Source organism: Diaphorina citri, unplaced genomic scaffold (assembly GCF_000475195.1).
Source record: "Diaphorina citri unplaced genomic scaffold, Diaci psyllid genome assembly version 1.1 scaffold9, whole genome shotgun sequence".
Taxonomy (NCBI): Eukaryota; Metazoa; Arthropoda; class Insecta; order Hemiptera; family Psyllidae; genus Diaphorina; species Diaphorina citri.
The window spans coordinates 51,662-75,001 of NW_007377448.1; the positions used below are offsets into that span (position 1 = coordinate 51,662).

The 23,340-nt window shown below is 39.8% G+C and overlaps 3 protein-coding genes across 3 annotated transcripts in view; 1 reads left to right on the plus strand and 2 right to left on the minus strand.

The window, feature by feature from the left end:
- The first annotated feature begins 172 nt into the window (after positions 1-172).
- LOC103505275 (zinc transporter 2-like) lies at positions 173-14,274 on the plus strand. The gene is made up of 8 exons (XM_026820501.1): positions 173-450; positions 6,198-6,382; positions 6,841-7,025; positions 7,523-7,638; positions 8,243-8,393; positions 9,244-9,349; positions 10,844-12,475; positions 13,709-14,274. The coding sequence occupies exons 1-7, from the start codon at positions 173-175 to the stop codon at positions 11,122-11,124; spliced, it is 1,302 nt and encodes a 433-aa protein (XP_026676302.1). The 3' UTR covers positions 11,125-12,475; positions 13,709-14,274.
- Positions 14,275-15,045: 771 nt separating this feature from the next.
- The window catches only part of LOC103505286 (cullin-associated NEDD8-dissociated protein 1-like), a 31,044-nt gene continuing 22,749 nt past the window's right edge, over positions 15,046-23,340 (minus strand). Inside the window, exons 18-26 of the mRNA XM_026820504.1 lie at positions 22,698-22,836; positions 21,899-22,093; positions 21,263-21,414; positions 20,678-20,698; positions 20,138-20,307; positions 19,643-19,818; positions 18,276-18,593; positions 17,594-17,740; positions 15,046-16,681 (exon numbers count right to left, since the gene is read on the minus strand). Of these exons, the coding sequence (XP_026676305.1) occupies positions 16,548-16,681; positions 17,594-17,740; positions 18,276-18,593; positions 19,643-19,818; positions 20,138-20,307; positions 20,678-20,698; positions 21,263-21,414; positions 21,899-22,093; positions 22,698-22,836 (1,452 nt within the window). The 3' untranslated portion in view covers positions 15,046-16,547. The remainder of the gene's footprint in view (positions 16,682-17,593; positions 17,741-18,275; positions 18,594-19,642; positions 19,819-20,137; positions 20,308-20,677; positions 20,699-21,262; positions 21,415-21,898; positions 22,094-22,697; positions 22,837-23,340) is intronic.
- Positions 19,495-20,779, minus strand: LOC103505184 (cullin-associated NEDD8-dissociated protein 1-like). The gene is made up of 3 exons (XM_008469504.3): positions 20,678-20,779; positions 20,138-20,307; positions 19,495-19,818 (listed from the first exon to the last, which is right to left on the minus strand). The coding sequence occupies exons 1-3, from the start codon at positions 20,717-20,719 to the stop codon at positions 19,584-19,586; spliced, it is 447 nt and encodes a 148-aa protein (XP_008467726.1). The 5' UTR covers positions 20,720-20,779; the 3' UTR covers positions 19,495-19,583.

The window sequence follows — 23,340 nt, forward strand, 5'->3', positions numbered from 1 at the left end:
ATGGCAAGGCATATTTGTGTAAGGACGCATGTTAAACACCAAACACACTGATTTCCCTTTCTTTATTCTCCTTCTTTTTCTTTCAGGAACCTGTAAAACATTGAAATTGAAAACAACAAAAGGAACACACACCAACTTTTTCCAATGAAAAAACTCCCTCTTGTGTGTCAAAATGTCTGAAGACTCCCCTCAATGCGTCCAGTCTTATAGTGTCTCTTTCTGTGATAATATGAACACGAGTGATTCTACGCCTTTGCTTGGTGCCGACCAGTCTGATGATGAGTTGGACCCATCGGAAGACAGAACCACCCTCAAACCAAACCATATGTCCATTCAAAGAGAATCTCCTATTTTTATTTCACCCACAACGAAGCATTTGAACAAAGCCCTGTCTTGCTATTCATCATCTTGCCCGGTTAATTCTCATGATGTCTCCTGGTGTAATGCTTGGTAAGTAGTTCTTACTCACATGATGAATAAGCACGGCCTATACAGGGGTACACCAATATATGACATATGACCCACTCAAATTACTTCCAATCTGTTGGAGTTTTCGAAAAATAAAATAAAAAAACCCGTATCTCTTCGATTTTTTGCAAAGAATATTTTGGCAATATTGAGATTCGCGAACTTTGCAAATTTCGCGAAATCGCGAAAAATGGTCTCAATCCAAAATCTGATGTTACCACATGATTTATGAAGGAAAAACATTGTGAAATGATATGTCATACTGGTACATTACTTACAGTTAGTTTAGTTCGTGATATTTCGCGGAATTTCGCGAAATCGCGAATGGCAAAAAAAAAAAAAAAAAAAAAAAAAAAAAAAAAAAAAAAGACGTTCAATGTGTTTAAGCCATGATCGAGTGACAGAGGAGGTGTGTGAGTCCATGTTTAAGCCATGGTCGAGTCAAAGCAAGGGGTGCAGGCAGTGTTCACTTTGTTTGTGCGAATTTTTTCGAGGCGTTTTCTGTGGTAAGTTAATTTTTCTGTAGGTAATCCTATTTTTTAAATTTCTATTGTAAATAGACAAGTGCAGTATATCTAGCTAGAGGTACATATCATAACCTCTAGCCTTTAGACCAGCAAGCTTTCAAATTATCTATTTCGTTTTTTGCAACTCTGCAAATTTCCATCAGTAATGTCGTACCTAAATATTCTAAATAGTTTCCTTATCAGTAGCTTCGTAGCTTGTTTTTTTCCCATGTTTTTAGTGTCTTGTGAAGTGAAAGTCTTGTGTCCTTTAGGTCTGTGTAGGTAAACAAGATGAATGGAAAAAGTGCCAGGTGTGTCAGCAATAAAGGGGCTTTTCAGTCCGCTGTCGATGGTATCTCTATTAGGTAAAATTTATAAGAGTACCAACAACCAGCAACTGGTTACCACGTGGGGAAAGTTGTTACGTGGGAAGTTTCGTCTTGAATTATGGAGCTCAAGCTCAGAATGTCTGATTAGCTTGGACTCGAACTCGGAACTTCCCAAATGGTAAGTTAGCATTTTACCACACGATTGTAGTAAACTTTTTCATTATAATACACTGAGAATACATTACTTTCCTTCCTATAGGATAGGGAAGTAAAAAATTAGTGATAGGGTGCCACAAGTTAGTTTTGAAGAACTCTATTACCTATTGGGTTACTTCTCCTGGTTTAGAATGTTGGAATGCTGTACTATAGTGTCGAGTTTCCCGATACAGAGTTCAATATTAGAGTTCCGGAACCCAGTCACTCGATTTGTGTTCCGGCACCCTAGTTTTTTTCTCAGTGTTCTGCGTAGAGTAACACGCTCACTAGAAGTCAGTTTTCTTTTGTTCTAACTTAATCTGTCACTGACTCTTGGTTTTGTTTAAACAAAATCTGCTAATCTGAGTCATTCAAAGTACCTAAGTATTCACTCGTGAGAGAATGAGTCGTTAAGCCTCTTTCGTCCTCACGTGACTACTATTGAGATGTAGACTCATAAGCTCATAACTCATTACCTCGTTAGTCATAACTTCATAAGAGAATACCTAAGCCTTTTCTGTTCACACCACTGTACTCAGAATAATGCAGAGAACTGATTTTTTTTTTTTTAAGATGATTGTTTACGGCCGTTTTTATTTCGCGGCATAACAACGGCTACATTAGACGCATGTGGTCTAATTAGATTTTAACACAAAAGAATCATAATATGCTCAGAAGACCTGAACGCTACCCAAAAGGCTACTGAGCGATCTAATAGAGAGGTTATTGTTTATTTTGTTAGATATTTAACGTCACTATATAACTGGCGAGGGTTTTTCCCACCATTCGGTGACAAGCTACTCACCTACTCACATTAACCTCATACGTCAGCTCCCATGGCGTAGTGGTCACTGCGCTCGCCTTGCACGCGGGAGACCCGGGTTCGATTCCCGGCGGGGTCAAGAAATTTGTATCATCCAAATGATTGATTCGGTGACTGGCTGTTGCGGGGCCCACTCAGCCTCGTGAGGAAAATGTGTAGCTATGACATATAAATGCGCATAGCGACCGGTGCCAGCATGGTAGGTAAACATTGGATTTTAGGATTCTTGAGATATTGGGAAAATCCTACAATGCTGCAGTGAGCACCGAAGTTGTGACATAATAACACAAAGAAACTGCATTTACATTAACCTCATACAGGAAACTCAGCTTAATGAAAACAGTTAATGAACTTTTAATTCAATTGCTTCAGTGCTCAATGGGGACCTGTGCAGTCTGATAACCATGCCGCATTGTTTGAAATCTGAATGAATTAGGGTAGTGCTTTATTTATACACTGTCGAGGTAGGTAGGACAGGTATAGTGCCATTCTTTCAGCAGTACAGTCGAAGCTGGATAAAGAGCAATCCAAGGGACCGGCAATATTTTGCTCTTTATAGAGGTTTGCTCTTTAAATAATCTACTCTTTAGAGAGGTTCTAAATTTACAAATTGCTCTTTATAGAGGTCCGGGTCAAACTGATGAAATGAGTCTCATACAGCAGGCAAAGAAGGGGTTAGAAAAACAAACCGCTCTCGACAGAATACGACAAGTTTCTACAAATTGCTCTTTATAGAGGTCCAGAAAAACAAAATTGCTCTTTATAGAGGCTCGTGACTGTAAACACGTGATTTTTCCGGAAAAAATCATTGCTCTTTATAGAGGCTCGATTTTGCTGTTTAACCAGGCTTTTGGGTCAAAAATGAAGGGACCACGATTTTTTTCCTCTTTATCCAGTTCTACTCTTTATCCGAGTCCTCTTTATCCAGGTTCGACTGTATTACATTTCATGTACAATAGCACGGCTTTATTGAATGAACGAACCAAATAAATAATCGAACATGTGTTTTTACACAGTTCACTTACATTCTACATTGTACTTCCCTCCTTGATAGAGCAGAATTTCAGATTGTAGGCAATCCTCCCACACCCCTGTAAACAAGGACCAAAGTCCCCCGTTGCCGAGTCCTGCCTCTGGGACCCCCAGGGGTGACTGTGCGTGGACAAACATTAAGACCAAAATCCCTGTAAACAAGGACTAAAGTCCCCCGTTGCGGAGTTCTGCTTCGAAGACCCCCAGGGGTGACAGTGCGTGGACACACTTCAAGACCAAAATCCCTGTAAACAAGGACTAAAGTCCCCCGTTGCGGAGTTCTGCTTCGAAGACCCCCAGGGGTGACAGTGCGTGGACACACTTCAAGACCAAAATCCCTGTAAACAAGGACTAAAGTCCCCCGTTGCGGAGTTCTGCTTCGAAGACCCCCAGGGGTGACAGTGCGTGGACACACTTCAAGACCAAAATCCCTGTAAACAAGGACTAAAGTCCCCCGTTGCGGAGTTCTGCTTCGAAGACCCCCAGGGGTGACAGTGCGTGGACACACTTTACGACAAAATCCCTGTAAACAAGGACCAAAGTCCCCCGTTGCCGAGTCCTGCCTCTGGGACCCCCAGGGGTGACTGTGCGTGGACAAACATTAAGACCAAAATCCCTGTAAACAAGGACTAAAGTCCCCCGTTGCGGAGTTCTGCTTCGAAGACCCCCAGGGGTGACAGTGCGTGGACACACTTCAAGACCAAAATCCCTGTAAACAAGGACTAAAGTCCCCCGTTGCGGAGTTCTGCTTCGAAGACCCCCAGGGGTGACAGTGCGTGGACACACTTCAAGACCAAAATCCCTGTAAACAAGGACTAAAGTCCCCCGTTGCGGAGTTCTGCTTCGAAGACCCCCAGGGGTGACAGTGCGTGGACACACTTCAAGACCAAAATCCCTGTAAACAAGGACTAAAGTCCCCCGTTGCGGAGTTCTGCTTCGAAGACCCCCAGGGGTGACAGTGCGTGGACACACTTCAAGACCAAAATCCCTGTAAACAAGGACCAAAGTCCCCCGTTGCCGAGTCCTGCCTCTGGGACCCCCAGGGGTGACTGTGCGTGGACAAACATTAAGACCAAAATCCCTGTAAACAAGGACTAAAGTCCCCCGTTGCGGAGTTCTGCTTCCAAGACCCCCAGGGGTGACAGTGCGTGGACACACTTTACGACAAAATCCCTGTAAACAAGGACCAAAGTCCCCCGTTGCCGAGTCTTGCCTCTGGGACCCGCAGGGGTGACTGTGCGTGGACACACTTCAAGACTAAAATCCCTGTAAACAAGGATAAGAGTCCGCAAGGGGTGACTGCGTGTGACAGGACCCCCAGGGGTGACTGTGCGTGTGACAGGGCCCCTAGGGGTAACTGTGCGTATGACAGGGCCCCTAGGGGTGACTTTGTGTGTGACAGGACCCCCAGGGGTGACTGCGTGTGACCTCTCCCTGTCGCCTCGCGCTAGGCCATTATCTCGTGTTGCACTCAGCCTCTCATCGAGATCATAGTACCCTGTGAATTAATTTGTACCGTGCTCTCGGCCTTATCGGAAAGCAAATACCTTGTCAACCTAGAACCTGTGCTGTGTGCTATGAACGATAAAGACCTGATTGTTTGGACAGGTGACATGCCAAGTCGGGGAAACGCGCGGCGACAGAATAGTTGAAAACTAGCACCAGTGTTCTATTTGACTCGCGACGGGCTGTGCATTTTATGTTTCGAAATTTTTTGAACGAATAGCAAATTCTTTACTTTTTCCTTCGTATAAGATAAGGAAAGTAAAAAAGGAGAATTTGAAGTGTTTTCAGTTTTTAATAATGTAAATGCTTGTCGGTCCTTGATTAGGGAGTACATGTGTCGAATTGTGACTTACCAGTATGGTAAGTCACAATTCGACTTACCATACTGTCCCACACATGATGTTTGATGTTATGCCGATCCCACACATGATGTTTTATTTGTTGACTTGGACTTACCGAAACTATCTGAAGTTGACTGAGCTGAACGCTAGTTAGGTACTTTATTATTCAGGCCTGTTCCCACTTGTGAATTTCATCCCATTTTTTCCCGAATGTCCTGTAGGTATAATGTAAAGGAGCGTTCCCAGCTAAGCACGACAAGATTTTTTTCCGAACGACAAATGGTAAACGGGCCTTTTGTTGGCAATAGGTGTTCTGCGTGTTAACATGCAGTACTTGCACGCAGGACTCCGCAGCTTCGCATAGTGAGTTGTCTTTTCTTGTAAAGAGTACCTACTTGCGCGGTTGTTTATGAATCACCACTTCAGTTTGTGTCGCACAAAGTACTTTTTTCTGGTGAATCTATAGGTCATTTCCTTTCTTTGATAAATGTTCACCAGTGTCACTACAATATCAATCAGGCTTGGGCTCCCACCAACAGCGATATATTGATGACAGCAGCTCTTGTTGACGAAATGGCAGTCCGAAAACAGCAACACATGTCGAATTTTCTTTTTGCAATTTTTGGTGCCAGTGATAGAAAATAGGGAAATGGAACATTACTTCGCATTGTACCATTTCCACATTTCCTACCTGATGGTACCATAATTTCCTACCTTCAGGAAATATGGAAATGGTATGGAATTAGCGAAAGGAAAACCCGCGACACTCTTAACTTGGCAGAGTCGAAGCACCACCCTAGCTCCTTGACATTCTATTGATAACGTTACTCTCATAGATAGGATGTTACATCTCATTGCAACATGTTGCACCTCCGTACATATGTAAATGTTGGCAACCTCTTCTAATTTTGTGGTAAATAAATAAAATTAATTTCTTCTATCTCTATCGGATATATATAAGTACATATTTTTACACAAGTTTCCCATGTTATATCAGTTTCCTATTTTTACACAAAAGTGTCCTATGTTATATCAGTCAACTATTTTTGGTTCAAATTTCAGTTGATGATGAAGAGGACCATTGTCACCGAGAGAGGAAGAACAAAAACGATAAGAAAGCCAGGAGAAAACTTTGGTTCGCCTCGATCTTGTGTTTGGTGTTTATGATATGCGAGATCGTAGGTAAGTAATAGGGAGGTCGTAAGAAGTTCTTGTCGGAATTGTGTGATGGCTACCTGGTTCGGAAAGATTTGACAGAAAATTTCCGCGTCGGCTGGGATTCGAACACATCACCTTCGGACTCTTTATCACTTGGCCACAGATCAGGTGTACCTGTCAGGTCCATCTGATCTGACCTTTATTGGCTGGCCTAATAAAGGTCAGATCTACCTGATACCTGATGAGCACACACAATATGAGATAGACCCGACAGGCAGACTTGATCAGGTCTCAGGTCTGCCTCGTAGTGAGTGGCTGACCTTGGTTAAAAGTTAAAATTAAATGTAAAAAAAAGAAGGAAATATATGATTTCCTAGAGCAATTTCAACCCTATGTTTCTATTAGATAGTCTCTTCCATTCACCCCATGTTTCTATAAGGCAGTCTCTTTCACTCAAACCACTGTTTTTCTCTCTCCCCCAGGTGGCTATTTCTCGGGAAGTCTGGCCATAGCTACGGACGCTGCGCATCTCCTCACAGACTTTGCCTCGTTTATGATATCCCTCATCGCGTTATGGGTAGCCTCGCGTCCGGCCACCAAACAAATGCCATTCGGCTGGTATCGAGCGGAAGTATTAGGAGCCCTCACTTCTGTACTACTCATATGGGTGAGTAGATCATGGCGTAGTTGTCACTGTGCTCGCCTTGCACGCGGGAGACCCGGGTTCGATTCCCGGTGGGGTCAGTTTTTTTTAGCATGCTAATGATTGATTCCGTGACTGGCTGTTGCGGGGACCACTCAGCCTCAATGTTGGTTTCTCCTTCCTTCTCTCTTAAGAGGCCATCTATCGATTTCTGGCGTTTTCGTGTTGACCCAGCACCTGGATAGAAAGTATTGTGTCTCTTATCGCCCATCTGATGAGGGACATACACATACTGCAACACAGACCACACGCGTCCAATGTAGGGGTTGTTTTATTACTACAAAATAAAAACAGCGGTGAAACACTCATCTTGGAAAAAAAAAAAAAAAAATACGACAGTATTCACAATTTTTTGCACATATAATCAGGGCCGGACTATTTATAAACACAGGCCCGTCTCCCCCTCTCCCTCTCCCATGCACTGAGTACATCACAAGCTGGTAGCAGGGGTGGCGTTGCAGGTAGTGACGGGGATTCTGCTGTACATAGCTATAGAGAGAGTGATCACCAAGAACTTTGATATAGAACCCACCATCATGTTGTACACCTCTGTGTTTGGACTCATTGTTAATGTCCTGTAAGTATTCTCTGTGATCTGGCTAAAAAAAATTGTAGCGACCAGTGGCGACATTACTAGCGTAATGGGCCTATCCAGTCCGAAGTAGCCGATACTAGAAAACAAGGGACTTCTAATTTACGCCTGCCTTGGTGGTGTAGTGGTCAAGACGCTCACCTGGTAATCAGGAGGGCGTGTTGTCAATTCCAGTCGAGGTATGGAATTTTATCCTCAACATTTTTTGAGAATTTGACCACAATGATAGTAGTTAGTAGTAGCCTACTACTGGTCCTATTCCCCATCCCCAAGGTCTGCTTATACGGATGGGCAGGTGTAGGTATACCATTTATAAAAATTTAGTATGTTCTGAGAGTTGTGCTGAAAAATCAAATCAATAATAAGCACTACTATTATAACCTTCCTTCAAACCTTGAAAAAAAAAAAAAAAAAAAAAATCCCGCCCTCCAAATTCCTTACAAAAAAAAAAAAAAAAAAAAAAAAAAAAAAAAAAAAAAAAAAATCCCGTCCTCACTTAATTGTTTCCTTTATTTCTAGAATGAGGTATACATTACATCAACACTCACACTCCCATGGAGCTGTAATTTATTTATTACCTTATTTCCAGAATGGGATGTACATTACATCAACACTCTCACTCCCATGGAGGTGTACGAGAAGATGTGAACGTGAACGTACGAGCCGCCTTTATTCACGTCCTGGGAGATTTCCTGCAGTCATTCGGCGTGTTTGTGGCGGCTGTCGTCATTTATTTTAAGGTAATGATTTTTTTTTGTACAGCGCTTTCGGAGATTACACCTCATGCACAATTTTTTTTTTAAAGAGTTTTGATAGGAACTGTAACAAAAAAGAGGTCTCACCGTCCCGAAATCGAAGAGAGAATGAGGACAGGATAGGAGAAAGCCAGTCCTTCTGAGACTCAATATTTTACCAATTGTTTTTTGGTTTTATTATAAGGTAAAATAGTTCGGGTGCACTCAGTCTCGTGAGGACAATTGAATAGCTTTAATCGAGTAGCGACCAGTGGCGGCATTACTAGTGTACAAAATTCATTAAAATATGGAAATTGATTGTAAAGGAGGCACTTAGTAATGTTGTGATATCCACAAAAGTTTTGAAAAAGGCTCTGCTTTACCACACATAAATAATTTATGATTTTTTTTTTTTTAGATGAGTGTTTCACCGCCGTTTTTTTTCGTAGCAATGAAACAACTGCTACATTAGACGCATGTGGTCTGTGTCGTAGCATGCTCATCCCGTAGTATGCCTCTCATCAGATGGATTGAATAGCTTTAATCGAGTAGCGACCAGTGGCGGCATTACCAGTGTACAAAATTTATTAAAATATGGAAATTGATTGTAAAGGAGCCACTTAGTAATGTTGTGATATCCACAAAAGTTATGAAAAAGGCTCTGCTTTACCACAATTGAATAATTGATGAATTGATTTGACATAAGGTAAAAATCTATTCTATTCTATGAGCACCTAACTAATCTTGATTATTTCTGATTTGCAGCCTGAATGGCCAATGAATTGATTTGACATAAGGTAAAAATCTATTCTATTCTATGAGCACCTAACTAATCTTGATTATTTCTGATTTGCAGCCTGAATGGGTACTCGTGGATCCCATCTGTACATTTCTGTTTGCCCTCCTAGTGTTGGCTACCACCTTTACCATACTGAGAGACATTATGATTGTACTTATGGAAGGTAAGAGACCATCAGAAACCTTTTATTTTATTTTTTAAAAAAGTTTGATAGAGGGAACTGTAACTACTAAGGTCTTATCGTCCCGAAATCGCAGAGAGAAGGAAGACAGGATAGGAGAAAGCCAGTCGTTCCGAGAACGATTCTTATCCGTTCAGGATAAAATTCGCCCCGGGCGAGAACCGAAACTGGCTAAAAAAGAAAGTGTTTCATTGCCGTTTTTATTTCATAGCAATGAAACAACTGCCACATTAGACTCTTGTAGTCTGTGTCGTAGCATACACATCTCGAAGTATGTCCCTTATCAGATGGGCGAAAAGAGACACAATCAGAAAGAATCTAACACGTTGAAATACGAGTGTAAATGTTTTGTCGATCGATGGTGGGATTCGAACCCGGTGTCCGTGCTGAACAACCAGAACAATGCTGATGCCGTCAGCACCATTATACGTAAGTATAAAAAAAGTATACCATTATACGTAAGTATTATTCTTGATCTCTTGTGTGTCGCGTCCTTTTTAGTTTAGGACTATTGTGTGTAAGTATACTTTTTTGAAGAGGTTTGATAGAGGGAACTGTAACTGCTAAGGTCGTATCGTCCCGAAATTGAAGAGAGAAGAAAGACAAGATAGGAGAAAGCCAGCCGTTCCGAGAACGAACATTATCCATTCAGGATAAAATTCGCCCCGGGCATGAATCGAACTCGGGATCTAGTGCTTACTCGTACAAGGCAGACGCACTACCTTCCAAGCTAACCAGGTTGGCCAGATTGTTCTTATCAGTTCCTTATTTTCAATTTATATCAACATTCTATTTTTGTAATAATCTTGGTTTACAGTTTACACACATTACTATCTGTTATCTACATGGTACATACTTTTATATCAGATAAATATAAATATTCACTGTTGCACCTCCGTACATATGTAAATGTTGGCAACCTCTTCTAATTTTGTGGTAAATAAATAAAATTAATAGTTAATCCTATTAAATGTAATATTATTACTTTTACTCGTCGCAAGTCACCTCACATGTTTGATTACTATCTCAAGTCTTCCAATATTAATTGATAGAGGGAACTGTAACTACCAAGGTCTTATCGTCCCGAAATCGCAGAGAGAAGGAAGGCAGGATAGGAGAAAGCCAGCCGTTCCGAGAACGAACCTTATCCGTTCAGGATCATCTTATTCGATTCCCGCCCCAGAATCGAAACTGGCTACAAAAGAAAGTGTTTCATTGCCGTTTTTATTTCATAGCAAGGAAACAACTGCCACATTAGACTCTTGTAGTCTGTGTCGTAGCATACACATCTCGTAGTATGTCCCTTATCAGATGCGCGAAAAGAGACACAATCAGAAAGAATCTACTAACACGTTGAAATATTTCAAATCGAAATACGAGTGTAAATGTTTTGTCGATCGATGGTGGGATTCGAACCCGGAACCTCATTCAGGTATACCACCCAGATATTAAGGTCAATGTATTATTATTCTCCAGGTATACCACGAGGGGTGGAGTTCACGGACGTGCTCAACACTTTCCTCGACATTGAGGGCGTAGAAAAAGTTCACAACCTGCGCATCTGGGCGCTCAGTCTGGACAAGGCCGCCCTTTCCGCCCATCTGGCGGTCAAGCCTGGCACAGACGCCGGCCTTATTCTCAAACAGGCCTCACGGCTCGTGCACACCAAGTTCGATTTCTTCGAGATGACCCTCCAGATTGAGGAGTTCAATGCGACGATGGAGGCGTGCGACCAATGCCAGAGCCCTGCCCAGTGACCCCGGCCCCAACCCGCGGGGACGCGGCCCTTGAGTGAGGGACTTCGATGTCATCTGGGTCCAAGGTATGAGAGGGCCTTTGCGGGGGCTCCGAAGCCTTTGTGTAACGGTGTTCAACCTTTGTCCCCTTCATATGAGGGTGTTTGTCCCTTCCAACCTTCATGTAGAAGGATAAGACCGTTTCCAGGGGGTGCAAAGCCCCCGTGTCTCAAACCTGTGGGTACTCCCTCTTTAGCCTTCGCGGGGGCTTCGAAGCCTTTGTGTAACGGTGTGCCTGTGGGTACTCACTCTTCCCCTTCATGTGAAAGTGTATGTCCCTTCCAACCTTCATGTGAGGGGAAAAGATCCTTCCAACCTTCATGTGAGGGGAAAAGATCCTTCCAACCTTCATGTGAGGGGAAAAGATCCTTACAACCTTCTTGTGAGGGGAAAACACCTTTTCCAGAGAGCGCAAAGCCCTGTAAGAGTGTTCAACCTGTGGGTACTCACGTATGTTCACAAGGTAAAAGTCCCTGTCTGAAGGCTCCGAGTGTTAAACTCCCTCTAATGAATCTAAGAAGACCCGCTTGGACCCGCGTTATGGCAAGTGTAGCGCTGAACACATCCTCTTGTGTTTAACTTAACACGATCTCACAGTCATGTTTGTCTGGTTTAAATAAATATTTCATGGCCGGGGCCACATCTGTGGTGGATTTCACCAATGACTTAATGAGAGATTTCACCAATGAGAGAATATTTACGAGTAATTCAAAAAGGAGTTTTTAATAATCCAAACAGTTTTAATGATTAAAAAAAAAGTTTTTAGTGATCATAAAGGAGGAGTTTTTAAAAACTCCGTTTGGATTATTTAAAAATCCTTTTAAGAATCATTAAAAATTCTCCCATTAGTGAAATCTTTCATTAAGTCATTGGTGAAATCCACCATCAGAGATTAAACCCGGTTTAAGTTTAACTCTTGGAAGGAATCTGATTGGTTGATTTCAAAATTTTCAACCAATCAGATTGTTCAAAGAGTTAAACCGAGTTTAAACTCTGTTGCCCAGCCATAAATAGATCTCGCACTTGATTGGTTAATCTTCATGAAATAATTACCCAATCAGATTAGGTTTAATTTTTGGTCCCGTCCTCGGGGGGCCGGGCATTGTATTATTTAACCCTTTAGTGACCGATGTAAACTACAATTAAAATAGGTCACCAAAGGGTTAAATTGAACCAGCCAAATGTGAGTGTGGTCTATTGCTCCTTAACAGGGATCTTATCTCTACCTCCTTCCTGTGTGTTCTCTTCCTTAAGGAGGGACTTGTGATAGTGTGCTCAATTAAGAAGTGAAGTTACCGTTGTGTGTGCATAGGTGTGACTATTCAAAGTTGGATTCTATTCTAAAAATTCCGACTGCATCGCACGATTGAATCAAGAATCAAACTCAGTAGCACCAACACACAAATACAAAGTTCAGATTAAAAAGTCGAAAGAGAGTACAAATGCTTTGAAACCCCATTTATAACTTTGGTCTTTTAACTGTTGACCTCAGCAGGAAAAATTGCCTTTTTAACTAGGTAAATAAAACATCAAACACTATCTTGTATTGGTCACAGTGTGACAATACAACCCGGGGATCAAAAATATACATTCGAAGGATTGAAATAATAAAATTAAAAGAGGAAAATACTTAAAAGGTCAGAATGAAACTGTTTTTCAGCTTTTTTTCTTTGATATCTTTTTAACTAAATAAAAGATACAACCCGGGGATCAAAAATACATTCACAGGTTTAAAAGAGGAATAAGAAAGTAAAAAAGGGAATGAAGACATCTAACTCATATCCATCATGTGAGGATCTTGCTGATTGGACAGGCTGGAATCTTTCTGCATGGAATCGAATATGGTCTGCAGTTCGGGACTGTTCTTGATGGTGGCCACGAAATCGTTCAGAGCCGGGTTCTTATCTGGGGAGGGAGTCAAAAATAAATTGAATTAGTTGAATGCCAACTTTAGTTGAATGGGCTGTAGAGCACTTTAATTCCAATTAAAATATCTTATGAAGAACTCAAGTACCAAACTTGTATTTAGGTATTATAAATAGCCCCCTTTTTTGTCTCTATTTTTCAATTTATTGTATTTAATTGTAATTTAAAATGCAAAATAAAATAATAATAAAGAAAGTATTGTTAAAAAAAAATAGCTACGGAGATGTATTGAGTACCAAAAGTACCGAATGTGTTATGCCAAGTTTCATGAAAATCGGAAAAACAACAAATAATAATTATAATAAAAACAAAAGAGACAATATTTTGGATGCTCGAAGTTGTTTGCTAAATTTTTTTTAAGGAGGTTTGATAGAGGGAACTGTAACTGCCAAGGTCTTATTGTTCCGAAAGCGGAGAGAGGAGGACAGGATAGAAGAAAGACAGCCGTTCCGAGAACGTTATGTTCAGGATAAAATCCGCACCAGGGACGGGAATCGAACCTGTAACCTAGCACTAAGGCGTCTTATCTCTACCTCCTTCCTGTGTGTTCTCTTCCATAAGGAGGGACTTGTGATAGTGTGCTCAATTAAGAAGTGAAGTTACCGTTGTGTGTGCATAGGTGTGACTATTCAAAGTTGGATTCTATCAATCTATTCAGGAGTATTGGATGTGAAATCAAGTGAATCTATATTGTTGAGATGCTTTAAGAGTGATTGAGTTATAAGAAAACACTTTTTAGTGGACTGCTTATGGCAGGGCCACACTCAGAAATTGAATTGTGATTAACTTTTGGATCAACACAATCTGATAGGCTAAAAAAATTGTCAAACTATGATTAACTTTTAATCTTTAATTAAACAAGAAATTTTAATCTTTAAATAAGCAAATCTTTAATTAAGTAATCTAACTTTTAATCTTTACCTAAGCAATCTTATAGGCTGAAAAATTGAAATCAACCTATCAGATTCCTTAATCCAAGATTAAAATCATAGTTCAATCTCTGGGTATGACCCCGTCCGGCGTCCATTATTAGTTAATGTTTTCGGATCTGAATCGTTGACTGAGTAGTACTTTTTTTCATAGCTGACTCACTCTTTACTCTCTAATCAAGTCTTCCGGTCCAAAAGACCTAAAATCTGTCAAGACGGCAAAAGAAAATTATTCAATTACCCCGATCTATACAGTGAATTAATTATTAGTACGTCCATCAAACTTATTTCCCCATACGAGTACATTCCGAATATTGTAATCCTATAAAAAATAACTTGCTGTGATTAAATAAGCTAATTAATGAATTATTACTTTTATTCATATTTTGGTGCTATTGCGAGTTTGTAGTTTTTTTCCGCGCAACGCGAATTTTAAATCAATAATTACTTTCTATTATATTACTGTAAATATTGCCATGGGTGAATAATCTTTGTGATTGTACTTATATATGTTACCTATTTATTTTATCGCTATACATATTTTTAAAAACACACATGGCCTTGCCTTGTTGCTTAGCGTGTAATAATTAAATAAAAAAACACATTAAAAAAAAAAAAAAAAAAAAAAAAAAAAAAAAAAACGAAAAAGCGAGCGCCTTGACCACTACACCACCGAGGTAGGTACAAAAGTGAGTACTATTCTACTGCTACCTTGACTGAACTTTACTAACTTTACAGATTCTTTACCTTGACTGCAGTTTCAGCATAAAGCTGTGGTAGCACAGAGTCGAGCAGGTCTATGACTAGGGAAGGTTTGTTGTGAGCAGCAGAGTTGAATGCCACCAATGCTACTCGTCGCACGTTGAGGTCTGAATCTTTGAGAGCACTCAGGAAATCGCCAATGGTCTGACGAAGCAGAGGGTCAATACTTTCTAGGTATTTTCTATTAACCCTCTACCTCCTTGCATACCTCTTTTGATGACTTATTTTTCTCATTCTCAATAAATCCGTAAAAAGTTGCATGCTCCTCTCGGAATTTTCCCTCTTCTCCCTATGGTTTAGCACAGGCGCTAGTTCGCCAAAAGAGGGGAAAATGATCTTCAGAAGAGGGGGAAATTGTGAAAGGAAATTATGCCTTAACTGTTCTAGTCCTAATGCATTTACTTCCTTATTATTGAAATACAAGGCAGTCTACACATGGGTTGTGTTAGTTTTGTAAGAACATGATGTAGAAACAAAGGAAATTTCCACAGTATTAAGCATTAATGCTTGAAACATATAAACCAAAATTCCTTATACACTGCAAAATTTTATGACTTAACTTGGAATCAACCTCCAAATCATCGCTAAGCTATTACGACTCCTGTGCAGATTGCCTGGGAAATTTTATTTAAGAAATTTCTCGCACCCGAAAACAAACGATCAAGTATTTTGGAAACTTATTATTTTAGACATGTAATATTAGTGAGCTTTTGCACTTCCCGATAAAATGCCCGATAACCATAACGAATTTTGGATTGTGATCATGCGCAGAAACTTAAAAATAGGGTTATCGTTTTCGGTAAAGGAAAATTATCGTGGAGTGCAAAATCTGATTATGGTTTACAGTTTTGTGATAATTTTCATCCCTCCAATTTCTTCCATTGATGGTGGGTTTCAGCAATAATAATCGGAGATTTCTCTAATGAGAGATTTTTGACGAACCCTAAAAGAATTTAAAGGTTATTAAAAATTCTTCCATTAGAGGAATCTTCGATTTTCTATTGCTGATTCTTGCATTAGTTTCTTACCAAAGACAAAGTCACGCACAACTGGTTACAACTTCAGTGTATTAAATTTCCTTGTTGTATTTTTATAAAATATATATTACATTATTTTTTTAAGTATATAAACGTGTTATAGTATTGTACAGTATCGAAACTTGTGAGTTGTCCTTTATTCGATTGTCTGGAATTATTAAGAGGGTTTCGAAGATCTATTTTTTTTTTTTTTTGTAAACATCTCTGGACGTTTTCAGTCTTCAATAATCTAAAAAAAGAAACAATAAATTACTTTAAAAAAATACCATACCTTTAACTCCCTCAGACTCTTGTCATTAGAGGGACAAACATTTTCTACTCACAATGAAAATGCACAAGGTAAAAAAAATCTAAAAATTCCGACTGCATCGCAAGTTCAGATTAAAAAGTCGAGAGTACAAATGCTTTGAAACCCCATTTATAACTTTGGTCTTTTAACTGTTGACCTCAGCAGGAAAAATTGCCTTTTTAACTAGGTAAATAAAACATCAAACACTATCTTGTATTGGTCACAGTGTGACAATACAACCCGGGGATCAAAAATATACATTCGAAGGATTGAAATAATAAAATTAAAAGAGGAAAATACTTAAAAGGTCAGAATGAAACTGTTTTTCAGCTTTTTTTCTTTGATATCTTTTTAACTAAATAAAAGATACAACCCGGGGATCAAAAATACATTCACAGGTTTAAAAGAGGAATAAGAAAGTAAAAAAGGGAATGAAGACATCTAACTCATATCCATCATGTGAGGATCTTGCTGATTGGACAGGCTGGAATCTTTCTGCATGGAATCGAATATGGTCTGCAGTTCGGGACTGTTCTTGATGGTGGCCACGAAATCGTTCAGAGCCGGGTTCTTATCTGGGGAGGGAGTCAAAAATAAATTGAATTAGTTGAATGCCAACTTTAGTTGAATGGGCTGTAGAGCACTTTAATTCCAATTAAAATATCTTATGAAGAACTCAAGTACCAAACTTGTATTTAGGTATTATAAATAGCCCCCTTTTTTGTCTCTATTTTTCAATTTATTGTATTTAATTGTAATTTAAAATGCAAAATAAAATAATAATAAAGAAAGTATTGTTAAAAAAAAATAGCTACGGAGATGTATTGAGTACCAAAAGTACCGAATGTGTTATGCCAAGTTTCATGAAAATCGGAAAAACAACAAATAATAATTATAATAAAAACAAAAGAGACAATATTTTGGATGCTCGAAGTTGTTTGCTAAATTTTTTTTAAGGAGGTTTGATAGAGGGAACTGTAACTGCCAAGGTCTTATTGTTCCGAAAGCGGAGAGAGGAGGACAGGATAGAAGAAAGACAGCCGTTCCGAGAACGTTATGTTCAGGATAAAATCCGCACCAGGGACGGGAATCGAACCTGTAACCTAGCACTAAGGCAGACGCGCTACCCTCTGGCTGTGTAAATTTCATGGCATATCAATTCGAGGCTTCCACGAGTTCAATATTTTCAATTTTCCATCACTAATTTCGGATTTCTAGCTGATGATTTTCAATAAGAACGAAACGCGTCCTAGGCTTCTCTTGAAGGTGGTGTAAAAGGCTTAAAAAAAAAAAAAAAAAAAAAAAAAAACCATGAAACCACTTTCGCATTATGCACAATGCACATTCTTTTTACATCCAATTCCTATCCAAGAACGGAAATTTCCGCCCTGGCCGAGATTCAAATCCAGCACCCCGGGAGGTTGAGAGTCAGTTCTCTTGATCACTCAGCCACAGAAGTGGACTGGAAAAAAGGTTTATGTACTTACCAGCATCCTGAATGGTAAGTAAAGCAGCTACGGCTCTCATGGCAGACCTCTTCAATTCATCCTGCTTCTCGTATTCTTGCTTCACAGAGTTAGCTTTCACTTTGAGTGTGACCGTGTTGCGAAGAGGCTCCACAATTCTTTCCAACCCTGAGGAACAGAAGAAACAAGAGGTTTAGTGAATAGGTTCCTGATTAGAATAGCACTGGCGTGCATCCTATCCCCGGAGTCCCAGGGGATTAGGGGGCCCCGAGCGCCTATAATTTGGAGCATAAATCCCTCCCCCACTATCGCGAACGGGGTTTTTTTTTTTTTTTACAGATACCTTTAGGAACTGTCATGGCAACGAAAAAGTTGATAGGTAGGTGTTTAGATTTTTACTCTCATTCTCGGATTTTAAAAAATATCCTGTGGAAAGCTCTTCCCTTGCAAAATAAAAAGTTCCCTTTTGGTTCTGATGTGAAATCAAATCCTTATTCTGTTAAGTTCATTTAACACCTCCAATGTACCTACATATTTCGGACACCTCCGACAGTTGACCAAAGGGGCCCTCAGGCAAAACTTGTGTCCCCATTTAAAAAAAAAATGTTCTAAAGGGGTTAAGTCGTTTTTCCCATCAAATCCTTCAACAGTACTAATCCAAAAGTCCAATGTTAACCCACTCCAACCCCCCTAAAGCTCTTACTTTGCAGAAGTGCGGCGGGGGTCATCTGAGCCAGGCGCGCCAACATAAGGTAGGTCAGCATTTTGATATCATAATGGTCGCGCAGCCCGCTCTCCAGATGATTGAGAAACTCGAACATATCAACCCGGTCGAGACATGTGTCCAGCAGGGTGTACATGCATTCGAATGCGGCCTTGCGAATATCCAAGCCATCGTCCACCGTGTGCTTGAACGGACCCATCTCTACTTCACGGATCAAAGTTTTCTGGGGACAGACAAGATAGGAAAGGGTTAACACAAAATGATATTTCACGGGGAAGAAAGTTTGAATTTTTAACCCTTACATAGGCACAAAATATTATTTTGTTGGCGCAAAGTCTTGAAAGTTAAAAAGATATGGGAGAAATTTTCCTAATCGTCACTAGGTAAATGGACCCGCTCTTCTTCTTAGCCTTTCCCAATGTTCAGACAAAGTCTTTTCGCTATCCTCTCAATCAGCTCTAGGATGACTGCTTTTGGGCTGACATTTGGTTTTAGCTATAAAATTTTACGAGTGGATGCCCTCCGCACTCAACCTTTGCCATTTCTTTAGAAATCTTACATATAGCTGTAAATAATAGACCATAGAGGAAACAAAACCGTGGAGTTGAACCCTTATTAAACTTTATCTTTTGCAGCTATGAAACGTAAAATGCAAGTAAAATTGGAGGACAAAATGTATCAACTTTCAAAATAATAATAATAATAGTGCTTATTTATACTGCTCGCATAGGACTGTAAAGTCCCTTTACTCCAGCAGTAGGCTACTACTATTATTATGACGGGAGGGAGGAGGATATGGATATGAGGGTGGAACACAGCAGGGGGGTGCGTGGTGAGGAGGGTGTGTGTGAACGCCAGGGTGTCGATCTTCATGTTCGACGACGAATTCCTGTCTCCCAGACAATAAACAACACCTAGAAAAAATAAAATAATAATAAATAACAAAATAACTCAAGAAAATATAAATAGAGAGGAAATGAAACGAAGTAATACGGGAAGAAGAAGAAAAAACGATATAACATATCCCTCAAACTTAAAAGTACTAAAGTATAGGTATTATTGTATTGAAGCAATTTTTTTAAGAGGTTTGACAGAGGGAACTGTAACTGCTAAGGTCTTATCGTCCCGAAAGCGAAGAGAGTGGGATTTTTAGCAACATATAAAAAATTTAGCAAAATCGGATGAAAAAAAAAAGTTCGGCGTTGATGGGTTAATGCCTAAGCACAATGTGAAAAAAGTTTTGTTTGCAAATTATCATAAACAGATTTCTCTTGATTTCAGCAGGCTTCAAAAGCAAGTCCAGTATACCTTCTCTATAGCTGTGCTCAACTTTCCAGTGATCCTGCGACACACATTAGCAGCCAAAGCATTTGATCCAAGCGGCAATTCACTGATAACAGTCTTCAATCCTATGCTGGATATATCTCGGAGTTGTTCTTTATCCGAGACCATGTTGGAACAGAGGGCATCCACAATCGTCTCCACTTGAAATTCTTTGACTTTGTTCACCAGTGGGCCCAAGCTGAAGGCAAAACAAATAAAAATAATATTTAGCAAAAATGTAATATAAATTGGGTCATACCTAATCCAGAATGGAAAAAGAAAACTCAAAAGGTACTAACTACATAGGTATGGATTCCAGAAGATAAGAGTGCTGTAAATTTGGGTCCTACATTTATACATACCATTGGATTTTTTTCCCTCCAATTTTCCTTTATGTGACAATAAAGAGGGTGAGATAAAAATGAAGTCTGTTAAGTACTAGCAGGGTGCTTTGATCAAAAGTATTTGATTTTAAAGTCTCGTCAACTCATATTCATCTAAAATGAAGTTATTATTACCATTTGACAGCCAAATTTTGGACCTCTCCATTTTTGTCTTCAAGAAGTCTCAACAACATTTTGACCACTTTCCTTTCCGAGTCATCATCCAGCTTGATGCTATCCTTCTGAAGTTCACTCATCAGATCATTTGTTGCCATGAATCGGAAATCTTTATCACTTGATGTCATCTGAAATACAGGAATCATAAATGACACACATGAATCACACAATTTGACAAGTTTACTTACTAACAGCTAGGTTTTCAATCTTATGTTTAAGTGTTAGTTAATGGCTGTGCATGCTTGGAGACTAAACCAAACAGTTATAAAGTAATCTCAGAGGTGAATAAGCACTTCCTCATGTTGGACTGCTTCCCCTGCCGAGAACTTGTTTGTCAATGTTAGCCAAACATTTGTATCAAGAAATATTTTTGCACATAATCTTGTATCATGTAGAAAGTGTCGATAACGGGGTAAACATGTCAAAAGGTGCAGTTGATCTTTCTAGTTCTAGAGATGGAAAAGGTATCGCATGGAAACCAGAAGTAGATGGTCTTACCTTCTCAAGAAGATTGGCGATCTGGAAGGAGACGTTCGCCATTTTTGCGATTCTCGTTGAAAATGCACAAGCTGAGAAGTAAAATACACTCTTCTTGCACTTCTTTCACCTTTACAATGGAATATCTTTACCTATGGAGTCACACGCTTAGCTCACTTTTTGATATTATTGGTAGACTTTGAAAATGATGCCAGAAATTTTTAGTAAAAAGAAAGGGAATCTGTGAAATGTGAATATATTTATTTTGAAGAGGTTTGATAGAGGGAACTGTAACGGCTAAGGTCTTATCGTCTCAAAAGCGAAGAGAGAAAAAAAAGACAGGATAGACTTGTACTCGAATTTGAGGACTGCCAAGTTTGGATTTTCCCCAAATTTAGGTGTGTGTATTATTATGCATTTATTCTTAAAAAGTTTCCATACCAGCCAGCAATTGCGTTGGTTTGTTGCTTGATGAATGATACACAGTAAACTTGGTAACTAACTAAGGCCCGGTTTCTGACAAGACGAAACTCGAGAGTTTGAGCTCACTAACCGCGGAGTTTGCAAAAAGTGCGTTTCTAACAATATAAAATCTACTAGTCTCACCTGATCGGAAATGGTAAATTTGACTGCAGTGAGCACTGTGGTTCTCATGAGGGCAGAGTTAGATTTGAGAGATTCCTGAAGGCGAGGAAGCAAATTGCTTGGATCTATCAGCGTTAACTTGCCCAGACACTCAGCTACCACGTTCCTTGTTCCTGAAATAATGGGGAAGCACAGTGGTTTTTATTAGACTTTGCCATTTGAGTGGACAAAAAGTAGTGATTTAAACCTTGGAATTTTATTGAAGCCCAATTCCCAAAGTCCGTTCAGGTCACGCTCCAGTCACACAAAAGGTCGATTAATGGATTAATGTACAGGCAGAATTGAACTTACGAGGACTTGACTTGAACAGCAAAAAAAAAAAAAAGGCTTTAAAATAAATATACAGTTAAACCTGTCTAATTGGGAACCGTCTAAAAGCCTATGTACCCACGGAGCTACTGCTAATTTTTTTCATTTTATTTAATTTGCAAGTACAATAAATTGATTGTTCCTAGATCTTGTTCCTAGAATATCAAAATAATATTGAACTCTTTTTACTAAGCAAACAGCAAATACATAAGTGTTATAAATTCGAAGGATAGTTTACAAAAAAAGCCTTTAAGTAAGGATTTACAAAAAAAAAGTCAAAGAACCAACCTTCTTCTTGGCATTCACAATGGAGGAACAGCTGGGCCCAGATGGCAGGCACGAACTGTTGCAGCTGCGCTACGCCACTAGTGCTAGTACTTTGCCAGGATATGATCTCCTTGAGAGAGTGCAACAGGAGATATTGACGCTTTGGCTGATTCTCAATCTCCTTCAGAACGAATGGGACATACTGCTGGAGATTGCCTGAAAATAGTTAAATGAGGGCATGGTTAGTGGCAAAGCGATTGTTTGCCACGCAGAAGTCCCCGGGTTCAATGCCCACCATCAAAGAAGATTTTTTTTTTGTCGAATTTGAGACGATTTTTGATTGTCTTACCTGATGATGCTGAGGGACATACTAAGAGTACGAGATGGGCATGCAAAGACACAGACTTCACGAGTCTAAAGGTAGAAACACACTTCCATCACGTCACGTGTATTCATGGGGAGTCAGAAAGATATAGTTCAAAGTTTTCCCATAATATTGTAAAGGTAATGTTACACCAAGCGCGCATCGTTTGCAAACGTTTGCAATCATTTTTCCACAAACATTGGCTTGCAAACAGCATTCGTGTGTGCGCGGAGTTGATCCGGCTGCTGTCGGTTTTTCAGGTAATGTTACACCAAGCGCACATTGTTTGCAAACGTTTGTAAACAATGTGCGCTTGGTTTAAGTAATCTCGTTTAGGAGAGCCACACTACTATGTGTTTCTAGGTTAATTCATCGTTACGACATACATAAAAAAGGTGGTGATTTTTCTTTTCTTTATAACAAACCCTTTTAGTTGACTTAGTGCCTTTAACATACCGACTGCGATGCTGCCCAAGGTATAACTAGCAGCAGACTTGACTTCCTCCGAGGTGGGAGTGAACGCGTTGAGGATGACTTGCTTCAAATCTGCTACGCTGGTCAGATCTGTGTGTCTGCCTATCTCACCTGAGAAATAAACAAAACAATACAAATAAAATATCAGATACAAAACAATACGGATAAAATATCAGATAATGCTGCATTGTTTATTTTTCCAAGAGGTTTGATAGAGGGATCTAGAACTGCTAAGGTCTTATCGTCCCGAAAACGAAGAGAGAAGGAAGACAGGATAGGAGAAAGCCAGTCGTTCCGAGAACAAACATTATCCGTTCAGGATAAAATCCGCCCCGGGCGGGAATCGAACCCGTGGTCTTGCGCTTACAAGGCAGACGCGTTGGTAGCCAAGCTAACTAGGCTGGCAATATCGACAGTGCATCTTCCCCAACATCATCTTTCTATCCAGAGCCCAATCTTTACATTACATTTAAATGAGGTCGTTTCTAACGAAAAAGTCCTACATAGGTACTGGACTCCGCACACACATACAAAAAAAAAAAAATCTGGTGTGAACATCACACGACTTTCTATTTCTATTACATTTGCGGAACACGTATTTGAAAAAAAAAAAAAAAAAAATGAA

What these genes read in the sequence shown, in the direction of transcription:
- LOC103505184 (XM_008469504.3), bottom strand. Translation starts at nt 20,719, where the DNA reads ATGGCGAACGTCTCCTTCCAGATCGCCAATCTTCTTGAGAAG. An exon ending in TCGCCAATCTTCTTGAGAAG is followed by an intron (nt 20,308 to 20,677) that starts GTAAGACCATCT and finishes CCTGTATTTCAG; the next exon opens with ATGACATCAAGTGATAAAGA. An exon ending in CAAAATTTGGCTGTCAAATG is followed by an intron (nt 19,819 to 20,137) that starts GTAATAATAACT and finishes TTTTGCCTTCAG; the next exon opens with CTTGGGCCCACTGGTGAACA.
- LOC103505275 (XM_026820501.1), top strand. Translation starts at nt 173, where the DNA reads ATGTCTGAAGACTCCCCTCAATGCGTCCAGTCTTATAGTGTCTCTTTC. An exon ending in GTCTCCTGGTGTAATGCTTG is followed by an intron (nt 451 to 6,197) that starts GTAAGTAGTTCT and finishes ATGTTATATCAG; the next exon opens with TTTCCTATTTTTACACAAAA. An exon ending in CTTCTGTACTACTCATATGG is followed by an intron (nt 7,026 to 7,522) that starts GTGAGTAGATCA and finishes GTGGCGTTGCAG; the next exon opens with GTAGTGACGGGGATTCTGCT.